The sequence below is a fragment of the Ixodes scapularis genome, unplaced genomic scaffold, assembly GCF_016920785.2.
Source record: "Ixodes scapularis isolate PalLabHiFi unplaced genomic scaffold, ASM1692078v2 PGA_scaffold5__190_contigs__length_132052651, whole genome shotgun sequence".
NCBI classification, from domain to species: Eukaryota; Metazoa; Arthropoda; class Arachnida; order Ixodida; family Ixodidae; genus Ixodes; species Ixodes scapularis.
The window spans coordinates 11,906,424-11,928,877 of NW_024609880.1; the positions used below are offsets into that span (position 1 = coordinate 11,906,424).

The 22,454-nt window shown below is 45.4% G+C and overlaps 1 protein-coding gene across 1 annotated transcript in view; it reads left to right on the forward strand.

The window, feature by feature from the left end:
- The first annotated feature begins 7,695 nt into the window (after nt 1-7,695).
- Nucleotides 7,696-22,454, forward strand: part of LOC8030827 (adhesion G protein-coupled receptor L2) — a 122,890-nt gene continuing 108,131 nt past the window's right edge. Inside the window, exon 1 of the mRNA XM_040215187.1 lies at nt 7,696-7,808. Within this exon, the coding sequence (XP_040071121.1) occupies nt 7,736-7,808 (73 nt within the window). The 5' untranslated portion in view covers nt 7,696-7,735. The remainder of the gene's footprint in view (nt 7,809-22,454) is intronic.

Below are 22,454 nucleotides of genomic sequence, written 5' to 3' on the forward strand. Positions count from 1 at the left end.
AAATAGGCGAACTCGTTTTGAGGCTGCGTTCATCGTGGCAAGCTCGCTATTCGGCCGGCAACCTAATCAATCCGCATAAATATTTACTACATATGGTTAATATCTACGAAGCAATGTAATAAGAGCCAACGCTACTCCATCGACTCTGTTGGCGAACACCCACGGAGAGCGTGATCCCTTCTCGTACCCCTCAGCTGGGCTAACGCTGTTCGTAGCGCCCACCTTCCTGCTCGCCGCGGCGCGTTTTGCAACAGCAGTACAAAACACGGCCGCAGCGGGCAAGAAGGATGACGCTTCAAACAGCATTTCCGAATCTAGGGGTTATCAGCGGAGACTGTCGTGTGCCAGTTCGTGTCCTAAAAAAGGTGACGTTCTCCGTGGGAGTTTGCCAACTGAGTTGATCGAGTAACGTTGGTAACAGCCGTATCATCTTACCTGACTGATCGGAATTGCTCTTGCGTCGAGGCCAGTCGTACGTTTTGCGGTACCACTGTGCGGACTTTACCTAACACGATGGCCACGCAGCTGATCCCAAGAATTGCCATGATGCTCCAGCCGCTAGTTTCGGTTTCTGCGTAGACCCTCGAAACAAAACTTTTAGATGCGATATCTAGGAAACTGCAAAAAGCACCGAAAATAACGCACACCGCCTAATTCAGGGACACTTCTTTCACTAGAAACTGTTGTAGCCATAAAATCTAAAAAATGTACCGCTGTTACCCTTCAACATTTGGTCATCACTTTTGACATTACTTTATGAGCAACTTGTATACTTCATTTATAGTTACTTCATATACATGTTGACATTACGAATAACCTGTATAATAGTTTCTAAATAAAAATTGTCTACTAAAGTTTTCAGCGAGTCTTACACTGCCACACAATGAGTGTCACGTGGCCCGACTTTTGAGCAATACGTATCATTTTTAGGTCAGACTCAATGGCCAGTCTTACAGCCAGTTTCATGAGGCCACCACTGCCGTCATGCATCTTGGAAACTGTACCATAGCCTCCTCTATACTCACAAACCCTGGCAGTTCGACGACGGAGCCATAGAGTGCCCGGTAGCAGACATGGAGCGCGAGGATCTGGTGGTACAGAGCATTTCTCGCGGAGCCCGTAGTCAGCGCATAGCTTTCGCGGCGGCGAGGACCTGAAACATGGTTTTCAAACCCGACGAGAAAAGAAGCGGTAGCCCGGGGAACGCGAGAAACACGAGCGAGCGTTCCATGGCCCGGCACAAGTGTGTTCCGGCGTCTCGCCGCAGCGGGGTGCCTGTTACATGTCTCTCCTCTCATCCGTTATCTGCCGCTCTACCTTTTCACTTTCGGCGGCCGCGTCTCGTGGCAATCTGCCAGGCTTTATCAGTATTGACCCTGTAAGTGAGCACGTCACAACATAGCGTCTGGGTCAAAACAAACCGTTTCTAGGGACGTTGCTATGGAATAATGCATGAAGACTCCACCTGAGGCTAGACTATTGCTTACAAGTAAGTAAATATTTTTTGTAAGCATGCAACCGAACATCTTGATATCTAATTATTAATATTTTCCTGTCGTCTCAGTGTCGCATTGCAACAATGAAAGCCATTTCTGAGGTATTACACTCCGCTTTGCTTTGGTAGCAGACGACACGATAGATTGGCTGGCCTCTGTTGCAGCGGGCGTCTTCATTAAATTTCTTCGGTAAACGAGCGGCAGAAACAAGTGCATCGCCATGGCCGTAGAGGCCTCCGCAATGTGCGTTTTTTTTTTTTCTGTAAAGAACCCAGCTTAGTTCAGAGGGCTAAAATTGTCGTAAAATCTAACCACGCCATGCAGATCAGTTACGACGACGACCTGAAGTGCATTACCGGTGTAGGGCAGGCCAGTATGAGAAACAAATCGTACGCAGTCGAGGTAAGTCCCTTATTAATATTATTATTGAGGTTGTCAGGTTAATGAATAGTTGCATGTCTATCGCGATTTTGCAGTAATCATCGCAGCGACGGTTACAACCAGGTGCCAAGCACCTCCCATAGCGCGAGTCCACAAACAAAATTTGGGATCTCAACCGATTGCACGAAGTACTTTTCTCGCGGGTGCAATCTGATATTTTAGTAGACTATCATCTCGATCGACGCCCGGACTTTCAATAAACCATATTTTGCACTGCACACCACTCTAAATTCTTATAGATGTTTGAAACTCATTACATTTCAAACAAATGCAATATCAGAATATGGTCTTTATTCACACGATTCAAACGACGGCACCGGCTTGGCCGGCCCGTGTGTGGCAGACGGCATACTTCTTGCTTTCGTCGTCTGCTGCAGGCATCTTGAGGATCGCAAGTTTCAGTCGTAAATATTTCAGAAACAAGCGCTTACCGGCACAGTTCTGTCGAAACATATACGACATTCAAGCTTTCTAAATCTGTGATTTTTAGAAGTTTAAATTGCACTCCTGATTTTTTAACGGTCGGGTTTTCGTAGCGAAACCTAGCCACATGTATTACCCCATAACAACGACCCAGGCAACGGTTTGTTTTGACCCATGACGTCACACTTACGGAGTCAATAGAGGAGGCTATGACTTTACTTATTCTGCGCTTGCAACAGCCCAGCCGAGGTTGGTTGCAGTCTCTCCACGATGCGTGGTTCCGCCGGGGCCGATATCAGCTCCGATAGCAAACCGAAACTTAAAAAGCCGGTGAATTTGTGCGGTTTTTCAGAAAGCCGTAAAATGCTTCGCGTGCCTTCTATCGTACTGCAATTAGTTGATTTAGTGTTTGTTCATAATGCTGAGAAATTTTCTAATTGAAACCATGCCCTGAAGCACAATATTAAAAAAGTTAATTACGCAAAAATAAATAACATGTTATTATCCCGGACTTCAATAATCCTCCTAAATGTGCCCCTGGCCCAAGACCATGCCGAAAAAAGCCTTTTTTCGTTGCGATAAGTAGTTTTCGCAGGAGCGATTTGGCCTGAGTTCTCTGAAACACCCTGTATATTTCTTTTTCAAATTGTTCAGCACAGAATATTGCAAAATCAAAATAACAGAAGAGCTGCGCTCTAACTTCGCATTACAGAGATTTGTAAACATCTTTAATTTTTCCATTTTTCCACGAATTTAAGATAAAAACGCCGTAACTGATAAATTATTTCGTCTGCGTGACTGAGAAATACACTTAGTACGTACGAATTATTCGTGATATTTGCTCTAATAAGCAAGCGCACGGAGAAAACGGATTATTTTATTCCCATTGAAATGCATTACCTGAAGTCAATTTCCGACTGGTTGCTGTCTGGTTCATACTAGGGTGGTAGTTTAATTACATTAATTTAATTACTGTAATTTAACAACTTTCTTTGTAAGTTGTAACTGTAATTAATTACTTTCGGCTAAACGGAATCGCAATTTAATTATTTTCTAGCGTCAGTAATTCCGAAAATTCAGGCACAACTTCAACTACTTTTGCAAGGCTTCACGGTACCGACGGAACCTCTCTGAAAGCCTCAGCGCTCGGACAAGTAGCCTAGCGCTCGGTGGCACTCTCGCCACACATAGACACGCACTCACACACACGCACAACAAAAACAGCGTCGCGTTGTTTTGATGCTTACACTGCGGGCTGAGAGTATCCTCTTTGGAGCCTACCTCAACGGCACCATGTGGCGCTGTCTGTGTTGTGAGCAGAAAACAGTAGCATAAACATGCCAAAATATTGAAAGAAACAAAATTGAGGTGCAGCTTTTAGCCGAGGTTGAGGATTTTAATGGTCTATGAAGTCAGTTTTTTATTTATTTGTTTGCCAGTTTTTCGCGCCCCTTTTTGACTACTGTCGCTATTTTTTGTATTAATTTCAAGTTTATTTTTTTTTGTTGGTTTTACCTCGGATATTATTTGCATGAGCATTTTGGAGCTGAATTCGCACCTGTGAATATTTTCGTGATTGATTCGAGAGCCCATATTCGGGTCTTATAAATTTTGAGCCAATGTAATTTCAACTCAATGTAAATAATTTAGGAAAAAATGAAACGTTCGTCTGTAAATATGGTCGTATTAGCGCGTGTGGATGTGGATTGTTGTCTTATATTAACGCTATTAAATTGTTCAGATATCGCTAATTGTCACATTTTTATTTGCCTGGCTAACAAAAGTGTGTCAACCAATATTATTTTAGCGTCGGCTGTCTTCGAGTGTATTAACTAATTCATTATTATTTGTTGATAATATCAGAGCGTAGGATTTCATTATCCCAAATTGTCAAGTTCTATTATTAATTTAAGAAAATGCACAAAAGAAATGTACAATTCGTGACATGTATTCGGCTCCTCAAACATTTGGGCAAGGAATGAATAAATGCGTTGCATTCCTAAAATGTTGTTTGAAGCTATATAGACCAAGGTGGTCGCTCCCAGAAATAAATAATTGTAAAGTAATTGCATTAATTGTTGATGTAAGTTGTAATTGTAATTAAATTACATTTTGGAAGAAATTTACCATGTATGGTCTGCTTCAATTTTCCGCGGCACACTAGAGCAAGTTGAACCTCTGGTGTACATTATAACTATGGTTTGTACTTAAAGTTAGCTTTACTTGCAGCAGAAATTGGCCGGTATTGCACTGCCACCGGGGGCGCTAGATTGACAATAGGATGAGTATAAAAAGACGATACCCGAATTCTGTATGAGCACCTGCCAATAAAAAGACGTTAAAGGGTTCTTTCGCCATTTGAGTGCCAATTAGCGCCTACCACGTCTGTGCCAAACGTAGATAAAGGGGCGATTCCGTGTCCATAAATTTCAAGGGAGGACGATAGAATGGCGATAGGGGCGATAGAATGTCGGTAAGATGTATATAGAATAGCTGTAGCCACTTTTATAGGGGTGTGTACATAAAAGGTTGAATACTGGTTGCTAAAACCATATCCTATCAATTAGTTTTGATGGTAAACCATTCACTTGGATTGTCAGGGCGAGTATTTTTCGAAGTTGGAAAATTTCCGGTCGCAGACGTTACCATTAGCGAGAAAATATTTCTGGGTGGAGGCCCTCGAACAGCTGAATGCTAATAGATTTGCGCCACCATAGAATGAGATATGTTCTGAATTCGCAGTTCAAGAACATATGCATACATAATTAAGACTTCTAATCGAACGGGAGCGTTCTTCGGGGAAACCAGTAGCGGCTTGCTATTATCAGCGTCTGAAGAAAGCACGGCCAATGTTAGCTCACGAGCGGAGTGGCCAATCAAGTCGAGTCTGAAGCGCTCGCGCGCGCCAGGCTTCCGCAGGCTTTCTTCAGCCAGCCTAGATGCCGATTCAAGAAAACCGGCCAAGTTTAAATAATCCCCGTATCAAGAAAGCACCGCCAAACCTAGGGCACAAGCCATGTGGCGCGTGAAGCCCAGTTGCAAGCGCTTGGCAGACTTTGTTCACACAGCCAAGGTGCTGATTCTAACCAGCAAGCCCAAGGGCCCAGATTGCTCTCGGTCTATACAGGAGTATGATCGTGTCGTTCAGATGAATCATATATTTGGAAAATGTTGTCCTTCACTCTGATGCACGCAGTGTTCGTGGAAGAAAAAAAATGAAAGCCGTTTACAACTCCCTGTAACGCCAGATTAGAGCGCAGCTCTTGAGGAGGAGGATGGAGGCGTACTAAGAGATACGATGGAAGCGTACTGAGGGATGAGTAACTCCCTGAGGTCACTGACGTCAGGGTGGTCACGTGACCTGTGGGGGTCACGTGACCTAAGGGTGGTCACGTGATCTGAGGGGCTCACGTGACCATTGGGGGGTAACGTAACCTGGGGGTCACATGACCTGAGGGGGGTCACGTGACCTCAGGGGATCACGTGACCTTAGGGGATCACGTGACCTTAGGGGTCACGTGACCTCAGTAGGATCACGTGACCTCAGGGGGTCAAGTGGCCTGACGGGGGTCACGTGACTCACGATTACGCCGACGCCGCTCAAGCCGGAAACATGCGCCTAAGAGCTGCGCTCTAATAGTTTCTACCAGATATCTCTCCCAGCTTCTCGCCCAACTTCGTCCAGATATCGCCCTTGTACTTGAGCACCCGTATTCACCAGGCGCGAGTATCGCCTGTTTAACCACTGTCTAGCCACGTCATCGACTAAAATGATCACGTGGCGAGCGCTAGCCGCCGCTAAGTGAGCGCTTGGTATTCACCGGTCGTGTTTAGGCCTGAGTCGCCCCGCGCGACTAAGAAGTCTACTAACAAATCTTAGTCATAGGGTAGGGCTAGTTTATCGGGCGACTAGTGGCCGTTTAGCAGCAAATAGGGCCGACCTGCGAGATCTTTTCGAGCTCGAAGAGCTTTCACAAGTTCAAGCGCTTCGCGTGATGCCCCGTACGCTACGCGACCAGCAGAACCCATCTATTATATGGAGCGAAGACAATTTCAAAAGGCGGTACAGGCTGAGGATGGAGACTGTGATGTTTGTTGTGAATCTGCTTCGGTCAGACCTCAACGAAACTTCTGTGAACAACGCAATGTCGCCGGAGCTTCAAGTTCTCAGCGCCCTCCGGTTTTTTGTGAAAGGCAGCTATCAAGACGACGCTGGAGACATCCACGGCTTCAGCCAGCCTACCCAGTCGGAAATCGTAGGTCGGGTCTCTGGACGTCTCGCGCGAAGACGGGCCCAGTTTGTGCAATTTCCTGGAAACCGCAGGGAGCAGCGCTTTACGATCCAGCTCTTCTTCGAACGATACGGGTTTCCCCCTGTGGTTGGGCTTATCGACGGCACTCACATACGAATAAAGAATCCAGGAGGGCTAATGCAGGCTTTGTACATCTGCAGGAAGAAGTTCCATGCCGTAAACGTTCAGGTGAGCTAGCTGAAAACAAATTTATTTCCACCTTTCTTAGTACACTAGCAACATAATTCATTACGGGTTCGTGAACATTCAAATCGATATATAAAAAGAGTATTTAAGCTAAATTAGTGAGTACCAGGCCAAGCAGCAACTACTTAATACTCATCTCTCAAGAAAGAATTCAAGTAGAACACATTTAAATCACTAACCAGTAAAATCTTTCTACAGCTTTAGAGAGAAAGGTGCCTTGTCACTTCACGGGGGAAAAATGTTTGATGCCTGTTTTGCTGTAGCAAGAAGAAGGATGCTAAGACCACCTAGTAATATGGTGAAAGGCTCACTCTTTCAGCTTGTTGCCTAGAAAAGAAGTCATTCCTCGGTGTGCCTTGCTGAAAATTGTGGTAAGCATTTTGTGTATAAAAAACGCCGCACTTAATATACGCAGTTTAATAATCAAACAACATTAAAATAAAGCGCACAAAAATGTGAGCAAATTCAACAACGCGAGAGCTGGTGCTCCAAAAGAGTTGCGAATAAAGTTTTGACATTCGTTAAGCGAAGCGCTAGCTTGGAAACGCCGGTCTTGATTACCCTTCCCCGCGAATTCCAGCTGAGAAAGGTTCTGCGAGGTCCGTGTTTACCTCGCCCATGTCAAGCCGCGGTCTTCAAGTGCTTAATTGCTGGCGCCCGAACTCAAGACCAGGATGCTGTACCGCCCAATGGGCTCTCTTCAAAAGGGATCAGCCTTTATCTCGACGTGATTGCCCTATGGACCTTTTCGATGAGAGGTAACGAGTGGGCAAATAGCCATCTATTACTTATAAGAGTGCAACGAGTAGATTACCTGCAAATCGACGTCGTGAGTATCACGTTCAGCTTAAATCCAGCCCTCTCGGGGTTCGAGTCATGGACGCCAAGTGTTGGCTTGTGCTTCTCACAGTGTTGGCCTCCTGTTCCAGCCTGAGCGGTGAAGTTAATGGTAAGTCAAATTTATTGATAAAGAAATATTTAAACTTGTCTTTATGATTATGATAACCACTGGAGGCACGTGTGTCGCGTACGCATTATGTGTGAGTTGGGATTTCTTAGGCTCGGTTACAAAATGATTTGCTGGTTTCAGAAGCACTGTACACACTCTAAGCTTATGAACTGTATTGGGTTTATCAGAATAATCCCTGCAAGTCCAAGTTTACTTAATACCTATGTTAATCATTGCCTTGCAGCATATTTAATATATGCTGCAATAGAACGCTCAGTAGACCCATATATAAGTTAAGTGATTTCTTAGGAATTCCAGCAGACCCTAGTGATTTACTAGTAGGCATTGAAGATATTGTGTATTCTCTTTATGTAAGGGCTCGTTATTTTCTAAAAAAACGCATGTTGGTGGGCAAATCTCAAACTGGGAAAACATCGGCGAGTTACTTAAGATAATCTAGCTCACGAATTGTGGGCCGATGTAAGTAAAAATCGCTTAAATCCTTCAACAGCGATATGATCAATTTTGTCGGATTTGTTTCGCCACTTCTGAGTGAAAGACGGTATTCATGACAATCCACCTTTTTTTTAAGTCCTGCACTAAGCAGTGATATGATTAGAATGATATTTCTTTTTTTAAGTTTCCTTATAAGTGGTACGGACACGTTACGATGCAGTTTATATTGGAAATAATCCAATTTTCTTTATGCTCTTTTAACTGCTAATGACAAGTCGTTTTATCCTTCAGAGAGCAAATAATGAACGGTGTCATACAGGTGCCGATTATTCTTAGCACCTCACCAAACTGCTAAATTGTTGATTCTCGTATGGATTATGTAAATTTTTAAAATCAAACGCTTATACTATGTCGCGCAACAGTTTATAATTCATTTGCCGTTTTAATTGACGAAGACGTTTATCCCAAATGACATTCATCCCTGTGGCAAATATGAATATGGGAAAATGATCCGCGATATTGAATTCGCAAACTCCAGCAATATATGTTTTAATATTAGCTATAAATTGGATGGATTATGACTCATGAAACCAATGTTACTCTATTTATTACGCTAATAATATTTGTAAAGTTTAACGAATTTAAAAGTTGAATATATCTTACGCGCATATGTTCCGATCAATATTAAAATACCTACACATAACAGATTGTTACTTCTTAATGGTCAGGGATGTCAGTTTATCCCGTTAAAGCATGTCGACAGAACGAATCTGGTGGTGTGTACACTGTGCCAGCCGCTATGCAACAATTCAACTTCAGAAAAAAAGCTTCGACGCAGTCCACAGATCGAGAAAGCCGAGGGATCTCACTAAAGATTAATTCTTCTCTTATAAAAAATGATACGCCGTCCCTCTATACATCGCAGTTCGTTGAAGACACTCCATTACATGCCCCAGTATATTAACACTCCTATACATTCAACCACGTTTCGTTAATTTCTATGACGTCATATGTGATCGAGTAGAGGGTCAGGAACTCAAGCCCTTAAAATAGAACTTGGGGATTTTGCACTGAATGCGATCTCACCAAAAAAAAAAAGACCTTTCTCTACTTCATTACAAATGCAAAAACAAAAGCTTAGAGAGCACGGTGAGATATGGTTTAGCACGCGAGTGATACCTACCTTAATCTCTGTTGCTTTAGATGTACCCGCGATATCTCAGTAAGTCACAAAGTGACTTACTTAAATATCGCGTTTTCTTTTTGGCGTCGCGTGCTCGTGTCGTGGTCGTGTAGTTTTATTAGCATCAAGCACAGCGTACAGGATACTGCAGGCTTTTGGAAAAAGCGGTCAGAAGATCAGCTTGACAGGGCCACAGGTCTCCACAATGCCATTTATGCAGCACTAAAAAGAAAATAATCAACATACCATACAGTTTGCACCATTAACAGAAAAAAAAAATAAAGATAAAAAATGAAAGACATTTACAATCCCCTGTAACGCCGAATTACAGCGCAGCTCCTGAGGAGGAGGAGGGGATGGTACGGAGAGGAGGCCTATGCTCTCCTCCTTTTTTGCCACTCAGGGGAAGCTTTTTCGCTAAGTTTAGCGGGAAAATTTTTTCCGCTATATTTTGCGGAGAGAATTTTCCGCTAAATTTGTCGGGGAAATGTTTCCGCTAAGTTTAGTGGGAAAATTTTCCGCTAATTTTAGTGGGCAAATTTTTCGCTAAATTTAGCGAGGAAAATAACCCATAATGCACCTCGCGGTTACGCCGATGCCGACGTCGACGCCGACAGCGACGCCGACGCCACTTAAGCCGGAAACGGGCGCCTAAGAGCTGCGCTCTAAAAAGCGAAGCAGCAATGGACACAGTCAAATTACGTCACAATCACGCAATCGTAGGATATTTTGAACGATATCCTACGATGTAAGGACTTTGCTATACTGAAGCAAGAACTACAAAAGCAACCACATAGTACGTGAAAGAGAGTACACACGTTGTTCGTCAGGCTTATGTTCCTGGGCACATATATGACATGCTTAAAACCCCATCAACACTAATCCCCAGATTATTCTTTCAGTCAACACATCCCTGGTGTGGAGATTTAATATGTCTATGAATACGCTAAAAACAAACAATTATTAACGACGAAAAAAAAAACACGAAACGCAGCTACAATTTTTGAAGTAGAGTAGCAAGAGTATAGATAGTAACAAGAAAGGAATGCGTTCCTTTTAAGTTGAAGTAATAACGAGTTTTATATTTATTGCACTAATGAATCAAGTACTTAGTTAATTTAGAGCGAATAAGAAGTAACGGTATTTAGTAACTTTTTTTGTTTCCAAGAACATGTAGATGACTGCTTCGTACTTCGCAAGTTCTGGAGCCCACATGCCGACCCCGCAGGTTCATGATCAGTGCTACGCAAGAGCAGAGTTGAGGAATTGACGTCATAGGGGATTTTCACCACGCTAGTGTCTGTATGAAATTATGAACACTGAAAGGAAATTGTTACCCTGTAACGCTCAGTACGAGTTTTTTTTTCTTCTTTTTTATGAACATTGTGCGCCACGGCTACACTATGATTAGATATAGTGTCAGTTATTCATCTGCCTTGAGAAGGGGAAGAAGTGAATAACATGTTTTTTCAATAAGGTAATTAAAGAATTTTGCGTCTTTTCTAGTGACCCTCATATCTCTCAACACAACGAGGAAGTAAAGTAAACCAAAAAAACCTTCATGCTAAATATCTTTTTTTATATTCTTGCCCCACAAAAAAAAAAAAAAAGGCCTGTATTTGTGCTTTCGCTCCCAATGTCGCGCTCAGAAGCAAAGTTTTCACGTTGAATTATTTAATGACCGAAGTATAAAAAAACAACCCTTTTTAGTAGGAGCGTGGCAAAGGCAGTGGTGACACATAATGTGATGAGATAGTGTGAAGAAACTGCGTGCATACGTGAAGGACTGAATTTCGCAAATGATAGCTGGGTGCCCAGCCTCTTGGTGCGTGATATCATAGCGTCCTCTACACTCACAAATCCCGGCAGTTCGGTGACGGAGCCATAGAGTGTTCGGTCGTAGATTGGAAAGCGAGGATCTGGTAGCAAAGAGCATTTCTCGGGTAAGCTGGTATTCAGCGCACAGCTTTTGCAGCGGCCAGTATCCGAAACATGGTTTTCAAACCCGACGAGAAAAGAAGCGTTAGCGCGAGGAACGCGAGGAGCACGAGCGGAAATGCCATCGCTCGCAAGAAGTGTGTTTCGGCGTCTCACCACAGCGGGGCGCCCGTTCAATAAGCCTCCTTTCATCCGTTGCTTGCCGCTCTACCTTTTTACATTAGGCGGCCGCGTCTCGTGGCGACCTGCCAGGCTTTGTCAGTATATCGAAGGCTATGTTGAGACGCAGTAGACAGTGAGCGCGGTAAGCAACAATTTAAACGCGGCAGTGCCCATCAGAGGTCTGGCACCAGCTCGTGGCAGAACACGCGAACATACCTCGACCCAACGTCACCTCAATCCGTAACTACCGTTGCGGCAAAGGGAGGCAGTGCTAACGGAGCGTCTGTATTTTTTCCATCGTTTTTTCTGCTGATTTCTTTTCTCCGTTTAGCTGGTTTCGTGGAGCAGAACCGTGCTGTGTGTCCGACACAAATACTTTTTTTGTACCCTGGGTGATTTTTAGTCATATTGTGTCAAATTTTTGTTTCGGAGCTCCACGGCGAAATAGAATACACCGGCTCAACAACAAGGACAACACTCGCAAATAGTTGCATGGCGGTCGTTTGAAATAAACCACTAGCAATATTGAAGTGATCTTAGCACCATACTGCAGTGGAAAGCATCTTGGAAACCCCCCTCCCATAAACATACACGCACACACACACATACAGTGCCGAATTCAATTTGCCACCATCACTTCACGACATCCTGTTACGGTAAAATACAGTGCTTGCATGTTCAAATATATGACTTTCCTTAAATTCATATAAAATGTAGGTGTTGCCTTAAAATAGGAATAAAACGCTGGGGCACGTTTTTTGAGAGCCTCCAAACGTGCCAGAGTTTGTGCGCAAAAAAACAGGACTACAAAGGCATATGTGCAAGAAGTATACTGGTCCAGTCATCCTGTTCCATCTGCTGAATGGACTTCATAAAATATTCGCTTGCCGGGAGGATCATGCCCTTGACTCTGAGTTGCTATCCAGGCCGCCAGTAAGGAATTATTTGTTTATTTGGTTCACCGTGCTTCAAAACGACATAAGTCTTGTATGAGACACGTAAAGGGGCATTGACACACACTTTGCACTGTGCGCACATACGGCTTAGAGCGAATTCCTGCCGTTAATGACCTACTGGGTGTCCCAAGGAGTGGCCAGGCTCTTTAAATTGACCGCAAAAATCGGATTCTTAACCTATCGCGCTACGACTTTGTGCAGCGTTGCCCACAGATGGTCTTTTTTTCTTTCTTTTTTTTGCAAAATATGCAAAAAGCGAAATTACCTGAGAAAAAAGTAAAGAAAGCAAAAGGCTTAGCTCCTATGGAAACGCAGCGAAGCTACTTGTCTTCAGACAATACGGTGCCGTTTCGCACGGGAGACAAGAGATGGCGCAATCGTTCGCGACGCCAACCGCCGCCAACGAACGAGAATACGGCGCCGAGAGCCGGCATCATTAGCAGACGATCTTTTCGACTCAAAAACAACGTGAATTGCGCAGGCAGCGACAGAACCCAAGACAGTCGCGGTAACAAAAAGGAACTGCAAAGCAGACGACATCAGTACCCTAAAAAAACACTAAGAATATCCCGACAAACCATTTTTTAATCGATTAACTTTCCATTCAATATGTTTTATTAGTAAGGATGATAAAATAACGCATTGGAAACTTATATCAGAGAAGCTCGTGTCGCTTTTGAGTCGAAAATATCGTCTGCTCTTTGACGCCGGCTCTGGGCGGCGTATGCTCGTTCGTTGGTGGCAGTTGGCGTCGCGACCGCTTGCGCCATCAATTGTCTCCCGTACGAAACAGCGCCGTATTGTTTGAAGACCGGTGGCTTCGCTCCGCTTCCATAGGAGCTAAGCCATTTTCATTCTTTACTTTTTCCTCAGGCAAATTCGCTCTTTGCAAATTTTACAAAAAAAAAAATGCACCATTTGTGAGCAATGCTGTACAAAGTCGTAGCGCGATAGGTTCAGAAACCGAATTTCGCGGTCGATTTAAAGAGCCTGCAGCCACTCCTTGATACAGCCAGTGTAAAACACGCGTTCGTCTTTAACCACAAGGAATAGAAAATCGCTGCATAAAATTAATGAAAAAGATGTGGTGCCATTCCACTCTGTAAAGGTGGATGACCAGCGAAGCAGTTTAGCACACGGCACAGACGTGACACAGAATTTTTTAACAAAGGTGCGAACACATTTATTGTCTTGATCGGTGTTCATCGTGACGAAACGTACGCACACACACGTGCCGCCCGCCGCTGCCATTCTTGTGGGCGTTGCCGCGGTTGTTCTTCGTGGGCGTGTTGCACTTGGGGAGTCCGGGCTACACGCGGCCTCCTCATTCCGACGAGAGAAGGAAAATTAAAAATGGAGGACGGCATCTTGTCTTTCTGCTTTTTTACATACATTTGAGTGAACGGCTAGCCGCCCCGAAGAGCCGGAGCAAACTACACATACGCAACGGGACCGCCACTCGGCGGAAAGTAGACAGGCGCAACGGGACAGCCACCCCGGGAGAGCGGAAGGAAAGGAAACTTGGCACGCAAGCCCTTGGAATGACGAAGAGAGGGCGGTGCGAGCATAGAGTTTTTGCAGAGCCGTGTGTACAGAGAGTTTGGTCAATGGGAGGCGCGGGCAGAGCCAACTTAGGAGTGCACCAGACGCATAAAGAGGACTTGACGTGCTCTCTCGGCCAACCAGAAGCCGAAAAGAAGCCTCTAGTGGTGGTAGCGAGAAAGAGTTTTAATCATTGATATATGGTTTTAATAAGCACGTAAGAGTTAAATGTCGCAACCCTTCATTTTTGAAAATAGCGTGTACGTGATGTTTCGATCATGATCAAGCAGAACGCTGTAAAAAAACGAATGTCCCGCTCAACTCTGTCTAGTTCGGAAAGAGTGTGAAAGTTCGGACGACAGATGCCCGGCCCACGGCGCCTGGCGTACGGATTAGGTCGACCGTTCCTTTAGTCGCACTCTTCCACATGATCTTGGATGACCGTGATTGAAACATCACGTGAACCATATTTTCAGTCACCAAGAGTTACTCCGATGCACTTATCAAGTTTGTTTCTCGCGACCACCGCCAGGGTATTATTTCCTGCTTCTGGATGGCCACATTCGAATTTTTGAAGACGCCATGAAACACGCCCAGCACGCTTTCGGTCATCGGCGCCTCCTAAATTGTCTCCCATACTTCCCGATGAATGGCCAAACTCTCTTTATATATGGCTGTGAGCCTTTGGTCACGCACACGAAAATTGCTAATTTACCCAAGCTTGAAGGAGAATGCAGGGGATGGTGTTCCACCCGCCGTACGCGCACGCCTTCCCGGTATAAAAGATTCGAAGCAAATAAAGCGCTGACAAACGTGCGTGCAAGATGCCATTTGTTTTAGGCTTTTGCTTTAGAACACTTACTGCTGCAGACGCCGGCACGTGCGGCGCGAGGGTGTTGTGCGAGCGTAGAGTTTTTGGTCACGCACACGAAAAATCCAGGAAACCCTAGCAATAAAGAACTCCACTTTACAACAATTAACGCTCACTCCCTCAACTCGCAGTCAGAACAAGCGGCCACGTAATCCGAAGCCGATGATATGCCGCCAATGTTAATCATAGTCACGCGCGAGGGTTGGCAAAGCACATGACACGCGCTGAGTTCTACACATTGTTATGGTTTGTCGAGTGTCATCATTGCAGCGATTGCACACGGGCCACTAACCGAATGCTTGTCAAGCTATTGAATATCGCGAGCCCAAATCCAGGGCTCATGTGACGTTCGGGTCCAATCTATGAGCCGCAATCAAATATCATCACTGGGGGTCTGCGATTTCCCAGCTATCCCTAGCAGCAGACGTGCCCTGCTCATACTTGGACCAGCTTGACGCAAGCATTGGCCAGGCTTGAGCCAAGGCTCTTCGCGCCAATCTGGCCCAAGCCTGGGCCGAGGAAGTGTTGTACTTGGGACGTCATTAAGTTTTGCGAAGGAAAGGTTAAAAGAAAACGCCCGCTTTTATTCTTGAATTGACACCCCAGCAAAGGAGCTTGTTGGTCAGTGATGTTGAGTGCGAGTACACTTGTGTCCCACTTGTGCAAATAAGCTCTTGTAAATTGAAAAAAAAAAAAAAACATTCCAACCGAATAGAATAGGTCTGCCTTTTTAAAGGGGTACTCCGGAGATTTTTTGAGCTACATCAACAAACTATATTTTCTGACTCCCCGGCCTTAACCCTTTCCGGTATGCTATTCAGTATCACGAAATTCATAATAGTTATTGTGAAATCGGTAAATGAAAATGATGCAAAACCAACGTTCAGATATTCCCCACTTTTCAGTGCCGTGACGTCAGCGGCGGGCAAGCTTGCCAGTCGAGCAAGCAGCCTAAAAAAATAGAACATGTAAATCATTTGTTCCGTGCTGGAGCGCAGGCACTGGAGCGAGCTTCCAAAGCATTCATTTTACACCATGAAACTGCTTCGAATCAACTGGGAACAAATTCTATAGTCCAAAGAGTGAACCACCGCCTTACACTGACGTCACTTTTTCGTTTTTGCCAGTAGAGACTTTCAGTTTGAAAAACACGGTGAGGACCAAAATAGACCCTTTCCGAAATTCAGTGCCATCTGGTGGTTCCTAAAGCAGTTTAGCTTTTGCCATATCAATGGCGGAAATGAACTTGTATTGGCACCGTCACTTTTGCCAGTCAACGGCACGCAAGAAATTCTTCAGTGGTTCTTTCTCAATCACTTTCAGTTCGATGGTGACGCACAGATTGACTGAACCTGAGTTATTAGAAATAAACGCTTACGTAGCTCTTGTGTTTCATTCCTACGTCGCGTCGTACTGACCCCCCGAATGTACAGGAATCGCAAGACCCGCTTAGGAGCATCTTCAACGTCTTCTTTTATCAGTTACTAGAAGGGCGCCATTGGTATGGCACAGACGCCGTTTCACAGGTGATGATAGTGATCAAAGTGGCCAGACTGAATTTCGGAAAGGGTCTATTGTAAATTAAATAACTTTGTGAAAAAAAAATTATTTTGACCTAATATTTGGAATACTATTTTAGCGATGTTGTTTGGCGAGCTTAGCGAAATTTCAAGCAAATCGGGGACCATGAAGAAATCGCCGATACTGAAGCAGAGATTTTAGTGTTCATAATAAGTAAAGCACGCTCTTTTCACGAAACAGCGGCCGCCCGTGTGCACGAGCACGCACAACGAAATTGACGCCATAGATTTCCGTTCACGGTTGAGATGACAGTGAAATGCATGGGCTTTGGGCAAAAGCAGAATAAAGACAGGCTTTTCATCTTCACAAGCGAAAGCTACGTGCTTGTTTATACAAATTAAGCGCGTACCTTTCTCCAGCAGACCCCACAATGGAGATTGAAAGCCTTTCGTTATTTCCCTTTTCCCCGGAGCCCCCACATTTCAATGTCATCTTATAACGTGAATGGAGGACTGTGACGTCAATTTCGTTGCGTTTGCTCGCGCACACCGGCGACCGCTAGCTCGTAGAAACATCGTGCGCGACATAATATGGACACTGAAATGTTTTGTTCAGCATGACTTTAGCATTCCTCTAAGCAAATAATATAGCATACTCACAAACAGCTACACGTTCAAACAAAATGCATACATCCAAGCATACAATGTTATAGAAAAGGTATAAAAACCGCCTGGTAGTGATGTGTTTAAGAGTAACTCAACTTCACGATGAAAATGTTGGTAATTAATAAAAATATTCACAGAGTTGATGGACGTGTTTGTAAAAGTAAGTTGCATGTGGGTAACGGGACATAGCTTCTCACGCTGAAAAAAATATAATGGAAAGGCATCACTACTAACAAGGAGAGGAACATAATATAGCACAATCAAGTTGACCGTGAATTGTCATATTCAAAAATAATATGTCTCGCGCGAATGTTCTTGCTAAAATTTAAAAAAATAAATTAAGCTTTCTACGAATGTAGAACGCGCCTGGCTGTACCTGTACCCCACTCCACGCTTAGCCTAGGCAACTCCTTACGGCTGCTGGAGGTCTGTGTTTAACCGGTGACTCTCACGAAGATGAATGGATGCAATACAAACAATAGCTGACTTTATTTTTAAGCATTACTGATGTGTACTACTTCCACAAAGGGACAATCGAAACCAAAACCATGCCATTCCTCTCCATGGCCAAAGAAGTACCATAATGCAACGCGAGCAGTGTTTCGTGCAGGGATTTGCGGAAGTAGCATATTACGTTCGAGCGCAATCTCGGGAAACATACCAGTCACCCAGTCGTACGGGTGGTTTAAATGAGTGAGGAAAAAGGCTACGCTTGCCTGACTGCTCTGGTAGTAGATATCCGACGGGTACCAAATATTTGTGCGTAATGATATTCTTACTGGTCAAGAAGATAGTGTGTCGCAATGAATCATATTAATCAAAATATTTAGACTCGTCTTGATCATACTGAAAAGCTGGGTTATCGTAAAAAAGTCGTGGGTGCATTGCGCTTGCCTTACAGTTGTTATGCTTGGTTAGGGGGAGCTTTGCTGTTTTTTTATGCGTTGCTCATATGCCACAGTCATGGGCCGACCGGTCTTACGGACATATTACTTCATTGAAGAAGTAATGCGTGGCGTCGTGAGAAGCAACGAGTATGGTTCGGGCAAATGAGCGCCTTTTCATCCGGACAAGTAGCCGACCAACATCGATGATGAGGATTTTCCGCCGTGTACCTTGCGCCACCACGCGGCGGAAACATCCTCGAGCCATTATATGCCTCCCTCCCGACGAATTGAATAGCTGGAGCAACGAGCTTGAGTCTTACCTTAGAGCGGTAAAGTGGAACCCACTGCCTGCAGCAAAAAGGCCCCCCCCCCCCCCCCCCCCCCGTTGCCGCCATCTTGCCTGTTTGCCACATTAGTAATCACGTGACGTTAAGAAGGCTGCGCCCAGTGGTTGGCCAGATGACATCCGCCACATCACGGTAAGCAGATGGTAGCTCCGGGGCTGTGTTACAATCTTACTCGAATGGATCCGAGATATTCCGGCGGATCAAATCACGTGACAAGACAGATACAGCAATGCTGGACGCGGGTAGGTTTTCGAATACAACGGAGACAAGACCTTTACTGAGGAGTGAGATAGAGGCTGCGCTCGATTGACTTGCACCTCCTGCACCGGTGCAGAAAAGTGTAAGGCAGTCTACTTCCGGCATGTGTATTGATATACGACCGGAAGTACATCGCCCTACACTTTTCTGCACGGGTGCAGGAGGTGCAAGTAAATAAAACGCAGTTTCTATCTCGCTCCTGGGTGTAGGGCTCGTATCCGTTGCGTTCGAAAACCTACCCGCGTGACTTGATCCGGCAGATTAATTCGGATCCATTCAAGTAAGATTGGAACGCAGCCGAAGAGTGCCCATCTTCTGAATGTGGTCTGGACAATCTGATTTGGCCCACCTCTGGCCGCAGCCATTTAAACGTCACGTGATCACTAATGTGGCAAGCAGGCAAGATGGCGGCAACCGCGGGGGGGGGGGGGGGGGGCATTTTTGGCCGCTGGTTTACCGCTCTCAGTTTACTCAAGCTCGTTGCACTGCATGATGGCATTGCGGGCCAAGAATCTCGAGGGCCATGGAACGGCTATGGCACTCACATAAAGAAAAAATGGTTCGCGGCTGTTCACGCCGCGCGCTGGTTTTATGTACCCGGCCACAAATAATCATAATCGGGCTTGCTTAACTAGTTTCCCAATTATAAAAAAATACGCATGCTTGCCCAAATTATGCTTCGCACCGTAACACACACTACACTTTTAAGGAAGTGGTAGGTTGATATTCTAGTGTTGCATTTTTAAAACCGGGAAAGATGTAAAATGAATAAGTGCCTGATTGTTTTCAGACGAACTGTACGCCAAATCATTTTGGCGAAAAACCATTGACAACTCAGAACGTGTCTCAGTAAAGTTTTTGACCCCAAAATAGGGTTTTCTAACTGATCGATCAGGCGAAATGTCATGCTGATAATTTCTTCGGAGATCGCTTTGCTGAATAGGAGTTAAGAAAGGTTGTTTGGTCTCGTTATTCGCTTGGGACTTTAAATTGCATTGTCTGTTTCGTGATATCTTTTTTTATTTATGTTATCCATCCTTCCCGTTTTGTCCTTTTAGGGGTTACGCTCATGTGCTCCTTGGACACAATCTCGCCGTAACATACATCTCTGAAGGGCTTTGACTGCATCGGCCCTTTCGCCACAGTTGATTTTTCTGCGACAATCACTCCTTATGTTTACTGATGATCCGGACCAGCTTCGTAAAAACCGCGTCTTAGCATAGTCTGGATGAAAGAAAGCACTGTCGTAGCCAGCACAGGAGCAGCACAACACTTGAATTACAGTGTACTAGAATACGGGGTAGTTTTTGGGACCTTGGCAACTCGGGTGAGGCGCGTGGTGTAGGTGGCGACAGGTGTCGGCACCGGTTCATCGCTAGTTGGGTGGTAGTTTGCGCGCGTGCACCCCGATAGGCGCGTTGCGAACGGTTGTGAATGCCTGATGCAACAATTGTGACACCTGGCAGGCTGCAGCGAGTTTCTACGACCGTGACGGCTGCAGCGCCGCGATTGCTTTCTAGACACGCAGCATCATTTGCTCCAGTTGCCGAGCCGTGCCGTTCCCAACACTACCCCGTATTCTAGTACATTGTACTTGATTCACATCTCAACGCGCTCGCGCGCCTCAGCTTTCGCGGCTTATCAAAACTGCGAGCCTTATAGACTGTTTCAATGTTTACAGAATCACTGCCCAGTATGGGAACATCAAAGTCCAGCACACGGATGGACATCGATTCGGAAAGCGATAGAAAAATGCGCCCTACGCACGAGCACTGAAAATGGCACCGAGCAGAATTCCGTTTTTGGCAAATGCTGACGCCGGCTGTACATCAGTACCGCCTGGTGGAGAAGCTTTTCTATACCCTCGTAATGCTGGGAAACAGGCGTTCTTAAGGTTTAAAGGAGAACTTTGCGCGTTGAGAATCTCGGAGTTCATGGAAGCAATGGCCTCCGAAATTCTTGAGGTCATGGCCCTTCGATTGAGATTCAGCACCCTATTTGCTATGCATCTCTAGAACGGAAATATTTGGGTAGGGTACTGCGAATCGAATTGGAATTTGAATATTTTATTTAGCCGGGCATTCAAAGCAGAGCATTTCCTGTAGCCTCTACTTGCTCGCGCGTTCAAATCAACAAGCAATATTCGGTCCTAACATGATACATACACCGTGGGATGCATTACCTTAGAAATGCAAGCTGTAGAAGCTTATTGTTCCTTACCAGCTCGTTTACGCCATGAATTACCGATCATGACATATCTAGCTGATCAAGATCATGAAAAGATGCTATTATAGGTCGTCTATAGTATTGTAAACAATTCGTGGCTTTTCACGTTCTCACGATTGATGAAAATAAACATTAAACATACTCTTGGCTTACTCGTGAGATGTTGCAAATTTTTCGTCGTGTTAAACTACGTCGAAGATCGAAACGCTTAAAAAAGAAAAAATGTCGATAGTGCGGAATGTTACAGCGTACGGGAAATCTTGCCCATGAAGATGCAATCAGTGAAGAAAGGGTACTTCGACGGCACTTTAACAGAGTATGTCAAGTCAAATCATGCCGAAATTTGGCAGTATATTTTACTTAATAAAGTTTAAACAACTAAGTGTAGTAAGTTGGGCGAGTTGGTATGTCGCTTGTGTGTCCTGCATGTTCCTTTTCTCTGTCCTTGTCTTTGTGTGCGCTGTTCTGCTCATCATGTCATTTAAACAACTAACTTTGTCATAACTGGGAAACAAACTAAAGATTCCATCGTGATTGATGAAGCTTACAATGACTACTTTATGTTGTGTACTCGGACATCCACGCGCTCCGCGCATGAGACTGACGAGCCGAGAAGCGCATGCCTGGCGCCGAGGCTCGTGACCAGACAGCTCGTGACCAGATTCTGACCGGCGTCGGCGGTCGAAAAGCGCCGCTCTTCAGAATAAAACCTTCGGGTTTCCACCCTCCTTGTGCCTTGCTTCAGTGGCGACGAGGAATGGGCTTCTTCCGCGACGGAACATCACGCTAAGGCAAGAAGAAAGCAAGGATGGGGTCGCGCCCGCCCGAGTTCGACGAAACGAAGAGCAGCTGGAGCACGTACCGAATTCGCCTGGAGGCCTACTTTGAAGGCCACGGTGTTACGGATGCGGCGAAGCGTCGAGCCCTTCTGGTATCGTCCCTCAGCGACAACGTCGTCCGAATTCTGCAAGGGCGCTGCCCGATGACGTGCGTCAATAGCCTGACCTACGAGGGCGTCGTGAGCTACCTTGAAGAGCACTTCGATCCCCAAGCGAACGAGATTGCTGCCAGCTACGCGTTCCTTTCACGCAAACAAGAAGAAGGAGAGAAGGTTCAAGACTTTGTAGCTGACCTGCGGCGTCTCGCCAAAAATTGCAATTTTGGCGGGAGCCTGGACCGTATGCTGCGGGACAGAATCGTTTGTGGCATGCAGGATGACGAGGCACGACGTTTCTTACTCACGCGTAAGAAATTGAACCTGGAAGAGGCGGAAGAATTTGCAATGTCATCGGAGACAGCCGCCGAGAACGCCCGGGCAATGCGGAAGACTGATTCTGGGGACGGAGCTGGCGGCGTGCATTTTGTTCAAAATCGACGGGGCAATCGGCGTCCTAGCGGACACGGTACCAGCGCCAGCACAGTCAGTCCACGCACGTTGTGTTGGAGATGCGACGCACATCATGCAGCGGACGAGTGCCGGCACCGCAGCTCTGTGTGTCACAAGTGTGGCAAGAAGGGACACTTGGCTAGGGTATGTTCGTCGGGTCGTGCTACTCGGCAAGGAGCGTACGCGCTGAAAGATTCAGATAACGACGAAGACGGCGAGGAAGAGGTGCTCCACGCCTTGGTCGCTC